The sequence below is a fragment of the Paralichthys olivaceus genome, chromosome 24, assembly GCF_024713975.1.
Source record: "Paralichthys olivaceus isolate ysfri-2021 chromosome 24, ASM2471397v2, whole genome shotgun sequence".
Classification (NCBI taxonomy): domain Eukaryota; kingdom Metazoa; phylum Chordata; class Actinopteri; order Pleuronectiformes; family Paralichthyidae; genus Paralichthys; species Paralichthys olivaceus.
In genome coordinates, this window is record NC_091116.1 from 5,238,722 (window position 1) to 5,254,549 (window position 15,828).

General features: G+C 43.1%; 1 protein-coding gene across 1 annotated transcript in view; it reads right to left on the reverse strand.

Annotated features, from left to right (window-relative positions):
- mgat5 (alpha-1,6-mannosylglycoprotein 6-beta-N-acetylglucosaminyltransferase) overlaps positions 1–15,828 on the reverse strand; it is a 67,146-nt gene that overhangs the window by 3,376 nt on the left and 47,942 nt on the right. Inside the window, exons 11-16 of the mRNA XM_020103376.2 lie at positions 14,968–15,101; positions 5,654–5,803; positions 1,871–2,017; positions 1,664–1,780; positions 754–828; positions 64–221 (exon numbers count right to left, since the gene is read on the reverse strand). Of these exons, the coding sequence (XP_019958935.1) occupies positions 64–221; positions 754–828; positions 1,664–1,780; positions 1,871–2,017; positions 5,654–5,803; positions 14,968–15,101 (781 nt within the window). The remainder of the gene's footprint in view (positions 1–63; positions 222–753; positions 829–1,663; positions 1,781–1,870; positions 2,018–5,653; positions 5,804–14,967; positions 15,102–15,828) is intronic.

Sequence of the window (15,828 nt, forward strand, 5' to 3'; positions counted from 1 at the left end):
ATGTGTATGTGTGTGTGTGTGTGTGTGTGTGTGTGTGTGTGTGTGTGTGTGTGTGTGTCTCACCTGGCCAAGTCCTTGTCCTTGTTGAGGTGCTGGAAGAACGACGGCTCACAGATGAGCTGCTCCTCCTGACACACCTGCTTACACGTGCGCCCGGGCTCCGCCTGTTTGACCTGCAGGGCGCTGAGAGGAGGCCACATCACCTGACCGTGACAGAAGTCCTGAGAAAAAGAAAAAGAAAATCACGACGACTGCGAGACTCCGCCTGAGTGCCGGCTTGATTGAACTGAATGGATTTGTTGGAGGAATGAGCTCTGCTGCCTTACACTAGTTTATTATGTTTGTCATGTCATGGGATACTTTGATCGTTTATTAAATCTACTCTGAAAACTTGTTGATTCTTAATATCTTTACTTGAAGCTCTGATTGTTGTACATTCTGTTCATTGAAACACAAAAGGAAAATACAAAATTCCTGAAAATCATAACAAACCGAAGCTTCTATTTCATCCTCTGGTTCAGTAAAAACAAAAAAAGGAAAAACATTTTATTGCAGCTTTTACAGAAAATGATCCAAACATATCTTCAGTGTGTTGACGGGGATATAAATCCATGAGAGCGACTCGACAGCAGCTTTCATAAGTTTATGGCTCCGGCTCATGTGTCACAGTCTTAGTGTTACAGTGACGAGACGTGTTTGGATCCTAATCTTGAGTCTGGGTGTTGTTTTCATTCTCAGTAGAAACTGATTTACCTGGTTCTCGATGAAGGCGTTGACTCTCTGCAGCATCCCCTCGCAGGTGAACTCATAGGGCAGGTAGGGCTCGATCTGAAAAACACACACAAGGGTCACGACCAGTTTCAGGAGAGGAGAGGATACTCTGGGGGTGAAGTCTGCTGAGTGTGTTTCTGAACTCACACTCTGGTCTGAACAGAGCCAAGTAGAGCTGTTTTCAATGTGTGTGCGTGTGTGTGAGAGCTCAGCCTGGTGAAATATTAGCCCGTCTGTCTGCTCTTTGAACTTCTGTCTTTCGACCTCCCCAGACTCTGATTTGCAGAGGAAAACTTCAAACAGAGCAGAGCAACAACTGAAACCTTTGTTTCTGCTCCAAGTCACTCGCTGCTTTCTCTGAGTGTGTGTGTGAAGGGGGGGTGCGAGTCAAGCCGGAGCCTGGTAGGCTGCGGCTCGCCACAGATCATGAAGCATATGAGGCGGGGCCGGCTCGTACAGTGAACAAAGCCATTGTTCTGACCCGCTCGACAGAGCGCGGCACAACACGGGGTCCGGGGGTGCAGCATTTAAATATGCATGGGCCTGGAGGAGAAGACGGAGCAGGATCTCCTTCTTCTTCCCTCTAGATTAACTCCACCCAAACATTGTTTTTGTGAATCGATCAAACTTCCTTTCGTCAGTTTTCCTCGCTGACAGTTCATAGCTCTCACTTCTCGATCAGGAGGATTTTTCGAAAACAACTAAAGTGAATCTTAGTTTATTTTACTAAATCCTGTTTTCTAGCATTCGTTTCTTCCTCTTAATATATTACAACTCCATTGAGTTATTGATGAAATGATTCAATTGATAAAAACTTTAAATGATCGATAAGAAAAGTTTCCTTATGTTTGAGTCCTGTTCCTCGACGTGGACGTGTTTTCCCAGTGTTTACCTTCTGGCTGAGGATTGAGCGGATGGCCTTCTCCACCTCTGCGGAGTTGTCGATGTCCACGGTCCACACATGAGGCTGACCGATGTACACCTCGGCGTACGGATGTTGAGAGGTCAGCTGCAGAAAGATAACCAGACAAAGAACATGAGCGATCGATGGGGAAGAGTGTTTAGAGTGAAACCGTCAGATCTGTCCTGCTCCTCTCACCTCTCTCAGAGTGGGTTTGCCCTTGAAGAAGTCCGTGTTCTTGCTGCTCTTCGGTGGGTTGAATTTTGGGTTGAGGAAGGCGCAGCCGTTGGCGATGGCCTCGAGCGGAGCGGGACCCTCGTAGGGGAACGACAGACCCACAAACAACTGCAATAAAAAATAAATTTGTTGAAAAAAAACTTAACCTCCCTGCACCTGTGTGAGGGGGCAGCTACTGAATTACACAGATGGCGGCAGAGGTGAAGAAAAGTTTAATGGCAGCGTTGAGGAGTTTGTGTTGTTTGCTGATAGCAGCAGTTAGACCCTGTTGAAACTAACCTCCCGTGTTCTCAGCACAAAATAGAGTCGAGGCAGCAGGTTTCAAACATAAAGCAGGAGGGAAAAACAGGGAGGAGGATGTGAATCACTGCTGTGATGCAGATTCCTCCCACAGGCCAGAAGACTTTTGTGATGTGGAAAACTTTGCTGCACCTCAGCAGAATAATTTGGAATATTTCACATTTTAAATGATCCGATCAAACATTTAAAGGCAGAAAGTACGAGAGCAAAAAGTATATAAAATATGTAGAGGATGAAAGTTTTAGATTCTCCAAAGTGTATAAGTTAAATCAAAAGACTTTATAAGACCATGAGTGAAATTTAAGACCTGAAGATATGAAGGGATATCACAGTCCCAGAATTACTTAGTCATCCCACAGTCCCAAAGTTTTGACCAGTTCAACAAGAGCAACTTTCCTCATTTTCAGATAAAGTAAAAAAAGACATTTAAGCAAACACTCAGAGTTTGTCTCTGAGGACATTTTCAGTCGGAGCCCGCTGCGACCAGGAGAGAGGGGGCTGGTGGGGGGGCAATCTGGGCCAGTGGCTTATTTAATTGAGGGCCAGAGTCAGTCAGTAACAATGGCTCGTCTGTGTGTGTGTGTGTGTGTGTGTGTGTGTCCATAGGAAGAGAAGGGCTTCTGCACATAAACAGCTTTGTTAGCAACAAACTTCTGTCAGCAGGTGGCAGCAAAGAGCTTCCTCTCTTTCTGTGTGTGTGTGTGTGTGTGTGTGTGTGTGTAAAATGTAAGGGCTCCTCACAGCTCCAACAGTTAACCACCCCTCACAGGGGGAGGGGAGGGGATGAACAGAGAAGAACTAGAAGATGAAAATTCATCAGCATCATCTGCATCTTTATGTCGCAGCCTTGACACCAAAGCTGCCGTGCACTTTGCATTAAAGCGTTTTTGCATATTCCTGTTCGTGTACGTAGCGAAGGCTGAGTCCATCAAGGACGTCCTGCTTTTAAGAGCCAGTGCTCCCGATCAGAGCTGCCGTGCTATTGATCTGTCCCTGCTGAAATGGTGTAAATTTATATCCTGATCCTCCCTCACTGCCAAGTGCAATAACACAGGCAGGGAGGATGAAACACTAAACCACGTCAATTTAACCTCAGTTTTTTTAGATATCCTTTAAAATATTTACTTTATTTACTACTTTTAAATTCAAATGTATTCCGTGCAGTTTGAGATAGTTATTTCTGCTTCAGGTTTATTTGCCTTTTATATGTGGATGTTTGAACACGTCCCCCATGATTTCCATGAGTTCCCTTAGTAGATAACACAACCAGAGGGAGATCACATGGGTCTACACCTTTGACTTGCATGTAAATTTAAGTGTCTCAGCTGCTTGGATTGAAGTTTGTCTTGCAAACGATGATATTTTAAATAAGTAGAACTCTGTACCTGATGTTTCTGTGTGTGCGTGTGTGTGTGCGAATCACTGAGTTTTATTTCTAGCACCTGTTTGTTTTCTTCTGTGCAGAAAATGACAACAATAAAAGAAGCACTTAAACTAACCAGCTACAACAGGTACACACAAACCAGTGGTTAATAGATTACATAGTAGGGATTTGGAGGAGTGGGAAAATGAGAAACACGTGGCGACAGTAGGAGGTAATTAAACAAGTCGACTCAGGCAGACATGTGAGAGGGATGAGAAGCAAAGTGTAAGAGATAAAAAACAGCGAACAACATGACGCAGGAAACCTTAGCAGTCTGATCACAGACTGATACAGCACGACGTATCAGGGTTTATTTCAGGAAATTCAGTTTGAGAGAAAAATCAAATGTCACGACGTCAAACGGCAAAAAGTTCGCCCGGGCTGGGATATTTTTACAGTGTGCTGTAGATGGTTAAACCCCACGGGGCCAATTAGCGCCGACTGTTTGCAGGTAAATGTCGTGTTTAAGCAGCACAGAGGAAAAACACCTCCTGTTTTCCTTGTAAGCTCTCAAACAACATTGTGGTTAAAACGTTTGGGTTTTGTGGGATTTAATTGGCCGTCGCCCTGTGGGGTTTCCACGCACAATCACGCATAATGAGAAAAAATGCGAGTTAACCTGTCAGACTAATCCAAGAGCACTGAAATCTGCACTTTTCAATTCTTTATCCAGCTCAGTCTAGCGCCAACTTCTGAGTGTTGTTTGCTTTTAGTCTCTCGTAATTCTTCTAACCACTTTAATGATCGGCTCCATAGCAGAACACACCTTTGATTTTCTCTGGGTTCTTGGTTTTTATGTCCTGGAGAATAGAGCTGGATTCTCCGTCCAAAAACTACTTTGTGGCTGAAGCAATACTCAATCTGAATCCATTTTTTCCAGATGTACGTTATGGTAAAGGATTTCTTAAAGCTTCCCTTGTATTTCCTCTCCCTGCTCCAGCTCTCGTCTGAGGCCTCGCTCCTCTCGCTCTGTTCGCCTCTCCCCCCCGCCCTCGTCTGACGGGAGAGCATCTGGTTACAGAGCATCTTCCACCTTTAAAGGGAAGAAGCCAAAACACAGACACCGTCTCTCCACAGCAGCACTAATGACTGCTGTCACCTTTAGCAGATGCTGCTGTCGGGTGTTTGACAACAATGTAATGTTCTGCTTTTCAAGAGTTGGGAGAGGTTTATTTTTAATTTTCAAAAAATCCAAAGTTTCAAGAATTAAAAGGCTTTAAAACTATTTTCATCCACTCTGACATAAGCTAACCTTGATTAATTAATTACATTTCATAGAGGTAGTTACCGAGTACATTATTAATGTTTTTACAAGATTCCTCTTTAAAATGGTTCAGTACAAAGCGTGCTTGTGTTGAACAGCTCACCACACATTCTGTCAACATGTAAATTGTGCTTCGCCGCTGACACGTGTTCATACGTCACCACCTCCCGAGAGCTCGCTCCGCACTGTACAACCCGGCCTGGCTGCGTGTGTGTGTGTGTGTGTGTGTGTGGCTGAGCCCTTGTCTTTTGTGAATCGAGGAGTGAGAGGAAGGGACAAATCAGGATGTGAAAGGAGACGTACTTGTGTGGACGGCTGGACTGAGGAGAGACGAAGAGAAACTCCAGCCACTCAGCTACAGAAAAGAGACTCTGTTCACATACAGACTCTTTTTATAGCCAGCGTCTGAATGAGAATCCATTTTTCACTCTCTAACTTTATATGTGTCGCACTGACATGTGCTTGAAAACGTGGCAGCACGTGAAACCTCGGTGCGTTTGGACACAGGTTTGGGAAAAGTAACTGCGATTACAGGTATTTTCAGAGCCCAGCGTTGGCACATAAAAAGGCCAGCGTATATGAAAAAGATTGTGTCCTCTGCAGGTTTGCTGAGCCACAGGTTCTTTTAAAATGTCCAAAAAGTGTGGGAGTTGGTTTGTGGCTTTCATCACTTTCTAATAAGCCCCATGCCCTCACACTTATATTTCCCTGCAGGGTCATTTTCCACGTGAGGCAATTATCAGCCAGGTGGACTCACCTTGGTTTCTCGGAGAAGGAACTGCAGGTCTCGGCCGCTCAGAATGCCATGGTTCTTGACGTAGCTCGGCAGGTGCACTGTGCTGGTGCCGTGCACGGTGCCGTGAACCTCCATGTAGCTGTGGATAATGTCGAGGTATTTCTTCTTATCCTGGAACAAGCAGAGGGGGGGGACAGAGTTAGTTCTTTACTGGTTAGGATTTAGTGGAAATCTCTGAAAGACATTTTAGTTTAAGCTGGTGAAATCCAGAAACAACATCCTGCAATGAAACCTTCTGAATAACGTTTTTTGTCTCAGAGAGCGGATCAGTATCATTACTTTGTTACGCGGCCTGGTGAACTTTTGTTCGAGCTACCTGACTGACCATCTGGCCACAGTGGCAGGCAGAGTTAAAAATAGCCCAATATGAGGAGCATCGGCGCACACAACAGCCTGCTATTGTTATTAAACTCCACCTGCTATACGACGCCCGTGATCAGAGAGACAATCAACGCTTGAAAGGATTAAAATAACACGACCAAACTGCTTTCATCACACAGGAACGCTGCCCGACTGGTTTTATAGTTTTTTATATAGTGTCGAGGTGAAGAGTGAATCAAAGGAGAAAGGAATTCAAAGCGTGGAAGTGACGATTGCTAATATTGTTGTTTGACCTAATGCTACTGTTGTAATTGAAAACAAAAAAGGTTGCAGTTTAATTTGGGTGAATCTTATATACTATAGATTTAAGGGCATTTTCAGCAGCATCAGAGGATTTCAGAAACTATCGGAACATCTCTAATTTGTGAAATGTAGTCTCAAGCAGATTCTTTAGCTTTAACAAAAAAATACATTCAGCTATTTCCACCTCTGCTGCATCAATTAACTTATTTTTCTGCTCAATGTTTAAAAGTCTGAACAAATATATGTTTTTCATTTTACTTTGTCTAAGAGTTTGCTTTCTTTTCAAGGGCATTTATTAGGTTCAACATTTTAGCTTATCATCCGTTTACTCTGCACCTTTTGTTGGCGTTCATAGAAGCCCCATACGAGCTTCTTTAAAAAAATAATTCAAGTTAATCAGATTAGATGGAAACATTACTTCCATAATAAAAAGCTTTTGATCGTCCCCACACTGAGACTGTCACAGCAGGTCTTTGATTTTCAAAAAACGAGGACATGACTGCTTCATGAGCCGTCCCGAATTGCAGACATTCCCCTGTGTCTCCTGCTGAACTGCCATGCAAAAATCTGTCCTTTTCACTTAGTTGTGTACCTGCTGAAGACCGAGCAGCGCGCAGCACAGCTGAGTGCTCTTAAAGCGGAGCCCTTCAGGGAAGCAGTATAAATGAATGCCCGTCATTTTCTCCATAATGACAGGATGCCTCAGAGGCGCCGTCACCAGCGTGTGCAGGCTGCCATACACACTGCAATATTATTGATCATAAACTGTTTCAACAGTCACTGGACAGCAAGGCCTCATTATTGTTAAGATAAAAATGTACTTACAACTCCTACACACCAGCTCTGCCTTTGACACAGCTCTGCCTCTAGGACATTTCCCTGCTCACTGTGTGTGTGTGTGTGTGTGTGTGTGTGTGTGTGTGTGTGTGTGTGTGTGTGTGTGTGTGTGTGTGTGTGTGTGTGTGTGTGTGTGTGTGTGTGTGTCCCTCAGTGCTTCCTTTTGGGGCTTAGATTTCAGGTAGCCGCTCGTCAGGGTCCCTGGAGGCCTGGCTATCAGATGCCTCCAGCCAGCCTGCTGTAACTAAAGCAGCCTGATGTGTGTGTATGTCTGTGTCTGTGTGTGTGTGTGTGTGTGTGTGTGTGTGTGTGTGTGTGTGTGTGTGTGTGTGTGTGTGTGTGTGTGAGATGAAATCCTAATTAGAAGGTGAAATCACTACCCTCTAATCTTTTCACTCTGGAGAGCTGCGCTTAGATTTGTGTGTGTGAGGAGGGATTTACAAATGAAGGTTATTGGCAGGTATCTGAACTGCACACACACACAAAATCCATAGATGGCTGATTTTAGAAGAGGCAAATAGAAAAAACAAGCACTGAGTCACCCACACTATAACATGTTTAAAAAATGTCTAACGCTATCTGGTGACAGTATTTTAATATTTCGACTAGTTTAAAGTACGTGTTGGCCATTTGCATCAGCTAATGATGCTTCAGGTACAAAAACTGACAATAATTTTAGGGTTACATTATATTTAAGATGCGTGTGTCGGACTCGTAACAGTTTGTTGACATTAAATAGAGTAAATACAGGATTTTGAGTTTTGATGATATATAGATTAGCAGAGTTGAGATAAGCACTGTACTTAAAAATAATATCTTGAATTATATATAATGTGATACTGAGAAGATTTAAGAGTGGGCGGCTGTGTGAAATGATTTTAAAGAGTGTTTGTGATACAGCTGCAGAGGAAGAAAAAACATAAGTAAAGGAAGACATGAAGGCAGCAGAGTGTGTGTGTGTGTGTGTGTGTGTGTGTGTGTGTGTGTATGTGACGGAGGAACATACAGTACACTGGAGCGCCCTGACCCTTTGAGGCAGTTGCTACACAAAGCTTTACGGTCAGAGAACATCACTTGCCAGATGCTCTCTGAAGTGCGGCTGCATTCTCCCTCGCACGTCGACACACTTGCGATAGAATAAAGATTAAAACAACAACCTACAAGTACAAACAGGTTGGACAATATTTAAAATAACATCCCTGCAAACGCGAGTCAGGACTGCAGACGAGGGACATGTAAGAGAAACATGTTTGCAAGGTGTGTCGCCAGTTTCAGATCCATTGTGGATTTTCTGTGCTTTCCCTTCTTTTAACAATATCACGTCAACTTCAATTCTTAATCCTGTCTCGCTGTCGGAACGCTGTGAAGCAGATGATGACTTTATGACTCTGCAACACCAAAAGAACACTGAGACTGACAGTTTTCTCACTCGTGTTCTCTTACAGCCCATTTGGATTTATTCATCTCCACCACATTTGCATGTTTATGTCTCAGAGCAAATGGGACATATGATCCAAAGCCGCAGAGCAGATCGATTGCAGCAGCAGCAGCACAGGAGCACACACTGCACATGGGGAGTTATAAAATAACTGCTTTAGCCGGGGAGGTTGATTGAAGCAGGAGAGAAGGAGGTGGAGGAGGAGGAGAGTTTTATGACCTTGTAAATCAGAGGGAATTTGTAAACCCCAGCGCAAAGAGGAAACAGCAGAGGCGGTGGCGGCTTTCTGGCGGCAGGGGGGGGTAAGAAAGCTTACTGGCAGAGACACACAACCGCAGAGACACACAACCGCAGAGACGCACAGCCAGGCAGTAAATACAAAAAGAAACCTGCTGCTAACTTGCAACTGATGCCACTGCTGTGTCTTAATGAGGGCTCGCATTACTCCCTGGCAACATTTAATAGGTATGAAACAAGAGAAGCAGTTCAATATATTAATACTGACTTAATTAAAGCTTCCACATGTTTGATCAATATTAATCGCTCTAAATTAACAATTCACAGCAGCTCTGGGAGGCCGTGCAACAGCTCCGTGGTGCTTTGAGCTGAAATGCTGAGGTCATGCTCAACATGAAAGCAACACGATGTAACTTTCTCCTCTGAATGAAATAAAAACACACCTGAACAGTGGATATTACCATTGATCCCCTGCTTCCTGAACCAGTAGAGCTGTTGCTCTAACAAATCCACCAAACTTAAATTAGACTTCTTGACATATTTAAACTTTTCTGGACATTGGCGATAAACGCTGTCTTTATAACTCATGGACACTTCTGGATTTTGGCTCTTTAAGCTGTGACAGATTGTGCCTGTTTACCGAAGTGGTTGCTTGAACAAGCTGATGTTTTGCAGGTATATTTGCCTTGTTAGTTTCGAGTGTTCTCATGCTAATGTTTGCCGATGTGCACAAAAACAACAATTCAACTACTTTCAGATCTCACTATTCAAATGAAGCTTTGTCAAAAGTCGGGAACTTCTGTTTTTTCATGTTTGGCCTTTGTTCGTTCCTCTGTAGGTGAATGTCTAATATTATTAGCTCCTCTATTTTTTTCCCTGTCACTTCCTCTTTGCCACTTTGTCAAAATCTCAACATTCACAACTTCGACGTCGCCACATTGACCCTGTTCCTGTGCACATTGCCTGAGCCAATTAGATGCTTTTCTTTAAATGTCATTGCATTTCTCTCATTCTGTCTTTCAGAGCATAAGATCCAGGATGTCTAGTGAGTCACAAATGAAAGTTTCCACCATCCATCATCCATCTGCTGGATCCACCGCACCACCGCCAGCACCGACACTCTGTGCAGATCCCGTCTCATCTCCTCTCTTCAGATTATAGATTTATATTTGAAATTGATCGCTCCTCATCAAATTTATTTCATATGCATATTTAATATCTTTAACATCACTAATCTACTGTGTAAATAAAAGCATTAATGTAGCAGGAAGTATAATATACAGGTGAAGACAGGAAGTGTGTAAACGTCTGGTTCTTTCTTTTGAATTCCCTTATTATGAGGAGCTGTCATGCCCCCTTTTGTTAAATGGGGATCAACAAACCTGACATGTGAGCGTACAGCATTTTTCCATTTTAATATTAAACCTCTCTCTATATGTTCGTACAGGGACACGCAGCTCCAGGGCTGCGTGCAGATTTTGATGTTTCAGCGCTTTATCTTGACAGGTAGCTGTATCAAAACACAGGGGACGGAGCTTATTAATGTTGCTTTACAGCACATTTCAACTGAAACCATCAACTTCTGCCTCCACCTGAGACGCTGCGTTTAATAACAACACTGGTGCTTGTGTTCTTTCTTTCACATGCATTTTGATGATGATCACTGTGCGTTGTTATTCTTTAACTTTAATGTTCGTCTCAATAGGGATTGTGCCCTGCAGGTCAACAATGAAAGGTCTGCTGCAGAAACCTGAAGAGGCAAGGAGAGCTTCTTGCCTCATCAGGATTCAGGCAGGTGCACTTGGTTTCAACTTACCCGACCCTCAAACCGCCTTCGACATCAAACATCAAACGCACCTCACATCGTCTTCACATCTGAAATTATTTCCAACTGACAGACTCTGGGGCTCCGAAACTAGAAGCTTGTCAGTCAGGACGAAAATACACTTCACCCATTCATCTGAGACGGAGGGAGAATCATTCCCCCGCACAGAACACACACACACACACACACTTGTACATGCAGAGCACATCATACGCAACTCAATGCAGTGATGTGATAATGTTGAGTCAGTCAGCGATAATGGTACTGGTTCATTTTAAGCGTGGTGATTTGCACAAGGGCACTTTAGCAATACTAATCATCTATCAGGGCTTCCAGGTTCCCAGTGATCTGTCTCTCTACAATACAAAACCCTCTTTGACGATGAGTCCGTCTCCACTGAGTGAATAATTGGGGATCGTCATCAAATGTAAAAAAATGATGACAGCTCTTCAGCATTTCCTCTACTGATATAATGTCGTGGTCAGAGTTTACATCCGAACAGCTTCAGGCTTATTTATGCTGCCTTTACATACGAAAACAGATTTGTCTGTGTCCAACGATGTAACTGTCACTGCCAACTTCCTTCCATTAATGTTGGCAAGGTTGTTAAGCAATACATCTACTAGAGGGCAGCGCCGGGTCGAACAAACATGTTGATGGTGGAGGGGATGGAGATAATGCACCTCTTTGTTTGTCTTACTATATTCTTGGTTGAATTTCTTTTGTAGCTTTTAGAAGATGTGCACAGTTAAGGAATAAACAAAGAGGACGGACATAAGACTCCATCCTTTCCATATATGTATCTAACGTGGATCATAAACAATTCGTTAAATTCTGTGAATTTCAACCACACTTGACTTAGTGTGCATCCTGTGCAGGAGCTTATACTATTCATATAATGATGCATGGGTAATTCTAAGTACTCAATATTTCATAATCTCATTTTCATGGGGAAATATGTGTGGTTGCCTTCAATAGCCTCATTGCATGACTTAACTCCGGTCTGGTCTAGCATCTGATAACGTCTATACGGAAACAGCAGACACACGACTTCAGATAAAACGATACTTCAAACTAACAGATGAATTTATGATACATGTACGTGTAAATTAACAGCCTAATGGACGCACTGTAAAAACCCAATAGATACCCTGACAGATACTCTGAAACCCCCAGGGGGGACATGGGTGGTAAAATAGTGTCCTGAAGTGCTTGGAGTGCAGTCAGGAGGTGTTATTTATCTAGTGCCTGCCATGCTTCATTAGACACAATGCTTCAAAACCTACAAAGAATGTTTGGTGGCGAGCCAGAGCATGTCAAATTGTCAGATAGCAGAGGAAAAAAATGTCCTGGTTTTCCTGCATTAGGAGGGTCTTTATTATCCAAAGCCTCATTATCACAAAATGTGCAAAGTCCTTGGTCAGTGTCGGCCTAATTACCTGTTTTCATTACAATCTCAATGATGCCCGACTGTCGCTATTCTAATTCATTTCAATGACTATTGTGTTATTTGTTGTGGTGCGTCCTGTCTTCCCCTCGTAAATCTGCTTCCCAGAGGCAGTAAACACGTTCACGTTCAACGCTCTTGTTCTGTCTCTGCTCAATAAAGTCAAAGACGGTGAAACACAACAGGCCATTCTGAATCAAGGTCACTGTGAACCCCTGCCAAACAACTACAGTGACTTACGAACCAAAACGTTCCACTCATGTAGGATCTCCGTGCTTCTAGTCAAGGTTTTCTTTGTTTTTTTAAAGTTACTGTTTAACGGACAATTTGACTGCTTTCATATCTCTGCTTCATGTGCTTAAAAATACATATATTCCAGTTTGCTCAGTGTTTCTTTCCTCTAGTGTGTCGTACAGGTGTGTGTGTATGCACACAGCAGTAAACATCGAGTTCAGGCTTTGTCGAGCACAGTCAAATAAAAGAAGGTGTGTAATGTTTAACTCACACTCAGTCATCCATCTAGAAAGAGCGGTGAAACACTGTTGTCTGTTCATGGGCCTGCAAGGGAGACAGTGTGTGACACTGTGTGTGTGTGTGTGTGTGTGTGTGTGTGTGTGTGTGTGTGTCTGTCAGCTCAGTGTGGTTTGTCTTTCTTCATCTCGTTCTCTGATCTGCAGCCAAGGCCCTGCAGCTCTCTCTCTCTCTCTACGTCCGACTCATTCTCACCTTTTCTCTCTGTTCCTGTCTGCCTCATCATCTGTCTGACACTCTGGACTCAGAAAAATATTAAATCTTTACTAGTTAGGAGAAAGGAGAATATGCAGACTGGTTGACCTGATTTTATATAGCATGTTGCTATATTGTTAATAACAATCCGCCATGACCTGACGGGAGAGAAAGATGAGCGAGTTTGTATCGTGTGTGTGTGTATATGGAAAGAAACAGACAAAGAAACGACAGGTAGTCACTCTCAGCTTTTCTACCTCTCTGACTGGGTTGCTATGGAAACGGCTCACTCAAGAGGTGGTCTGGCCATTTTTTTTTTTTTCGGGTCTCACCATCAACACCTCCTCTTTTCTACAGCGAAAAGATAATTACTCTCCATCCCGGTTCTCTGACGCCCCAGGATCGCAGTTGCGTTAGCAGTCCTGCTCGTTCTTCAGGTCAAAAGGAACCTGCTCCTTTCACAAATGATCAGGGACACACTATACGACTTATAACTGGGAACCACAACAGTGGATGGAGAGAAGGAGGAGGATTTTACATGTGACACACACCTTGGATAGTTGGTAGTGTTATCAGGGCTGAAAGAGGCTTAATTCAATGGCAACGTATCAAACTCACCACTTTTAAAAATTGTACGTCTTAAGGTCAATAATCTAATAACATGATTATGATTCCATTGTGAATTTTACCTTGGTCTCCCTTTATATTTCAAATAGTGGTTATATCCTTTTTAAATGAAACCCTGCAAGTGCAGAGAAAGAGATGGAAGGACAGCCCTCCTTTTAAAACTGAGCGAGCCAGTCAGCTAGTTATCACCCCAAAATGGCCCTTTAATTAAAAGCAGGAGGTAATGAACACGCCTGGGAGTCTGATTAGCTGCTAATGCCGCTTGCTGTGAGTTGATGGGCGCCCCCGTCTGCCCTTTTAAAGCTGCACTGAATGGCACACTTCTGCATTACAGGAAGCCACAAGCCACAGCAGCACGACTGCTACCTCCGGTTAAAAAACTGTAGCACCTTGGGATCCAGAGCCGGATGTGGCTTTGAAATTCATACTGTGTAAGGGTTGTTAATTAATATGTCTCAGATTAGGTACATTTGAAATGTAATATAAACTACTGAACAGACGTCCACGAAATTTGGTGGAAGAAAGAACCTGAATTACATTTTGATGTGGATCTGGACGGATCCATGGATTTTTTTTTTTAAGTTTTCACTCTTCATTCATAGATCTTGATAAAAAAATAATTAGGCAATTTGTGCTTAATTTAGTGCAGCTTGATTAAAAATAATTCTTGGTTTTAGTCTGTCAGACATCTTGTCACGACTTTACTCTGTTTTTTATTTCCTGTTTTGTTTGGACATTATTTTCCCTGAGCGTCCATTGTGTGTTTTTTGTTTTATTTTTCCTGTCTTAATGTTTTTGTTCCTGCCGTGACTGGTTTCACCTGTTCCCTATTTTCGTTTCCTGCCCTGTGTATTTACGTCTCTGTGTTCCCATCACTCAATCTTCTGCATTTACCTCCCCTCAAATATGTGTCTCCATTCTGGTGTAGAACGTCTAAAAGAAGTCGGCTCATATAGAGTGACCCACTATAAAACAATCACGGTGTCGCCCAAAAGCTCATCGAGGCGCGGGCAGTAATCCAACCATCCACGGCACGCCAAACAATGAGCAAATCTCTCCAAGTCTCTTAGTCGTTTTTTGTCTAGGATACAGTAATCCCCTGGTCTCTGTGCTGCAGTGTGAGCATGCATTTGAATATATTAAAAAACTCCACGGAGAAAGTGATAAGCTGAACTTGAGTGGAATTTCACTCCTAAACCAGGCACTTATTAAGTTTCATGTGAAAGTTTTACCGAAGGTTGTTCAAAGAGTTTCACTGCGAAGCTCTCAGAAGTTAGAAAATTGGTTATCCTTGGTGTGCTGGTGTTCTTTAGCGAGCCTAGTGAAGTCTGTCACTTTCATCTTTAGAAGGAATATGTAAGTCTATATCTATATGTCCATGTGTGTATGTTGGAACACAACTTAAAAAGCATAAATTTAGGGATTTTAACATCCGTTCCTCTATCTTTGGCCATGTCCTCATCCATTACCGCTCGTATAGTGCATGCGTGACGATGCATAAAGTATCGTAGTACCTTCCAGAAGTTGTCAACCTTTCCGTAGACGAGCGACTGGTTCTGCCTCTTGATGTCGTCTATGTGCCTGATGTCGCTGGCATTGAGGTGCTGCTCCACTACGAAGCCCAGGAAACTGTTGTCTGGGGTGTGAGCTGCAACACAAACAGGCACATAAATAAATAAACGTAACATCATTGCTTGCATGTTTGGGATTAAACAGACTAATCAATCTGTCAAAGGCCTAATTTCCCCTCTTTTTAATGTGGTTCACAGCAAAACAAAGGACAGAGACAATAAGAGAGAAATAGAAATGAGAACAAAAAGATGGTGATCACCTCTTAGGGAATAAAATAAATGACTTTGGGCAAAATGTAATCAATTTATGCATCACTGAGGCAAAATGGCCTGAATACCATCTAACACTTCTGCTTTTTCAGAAAATAAATCCCATTTTAACCTCAGCGTTGAGCACAGATCATAATTCCAGAGTGAGACAGTCACGGCTGAACAACACGACTCATCAGGCGCTCTGCGTTTTTGTTCCCTCCGTTTCTCGGTGCCCGGTAATGACTAGTTACTATGGGAACCACGAGACGAGCAGGTCAAGTGTGGAGCGCAGATTTGGCAGGGCTCTACCTCAATGCCATCTGCCTCGTAAAAAACAAATGTGAAGACAAGGTTATGGAGCAGGGATGGGGAAGATTAATAATTATACAATAGAATTGATAACGATTAATAACATTTGTTGTGGTGGAGCCCCCCGGGAGCTGTTGTGGTCGGAGCTCACTTTTATTTATTTTTTTAACACTGCTACTACAGAAGCATACGAAGCTCAAGTCAGTGGAGCTGAGGGGGAATTGGAATTTGCTTAATTATAGC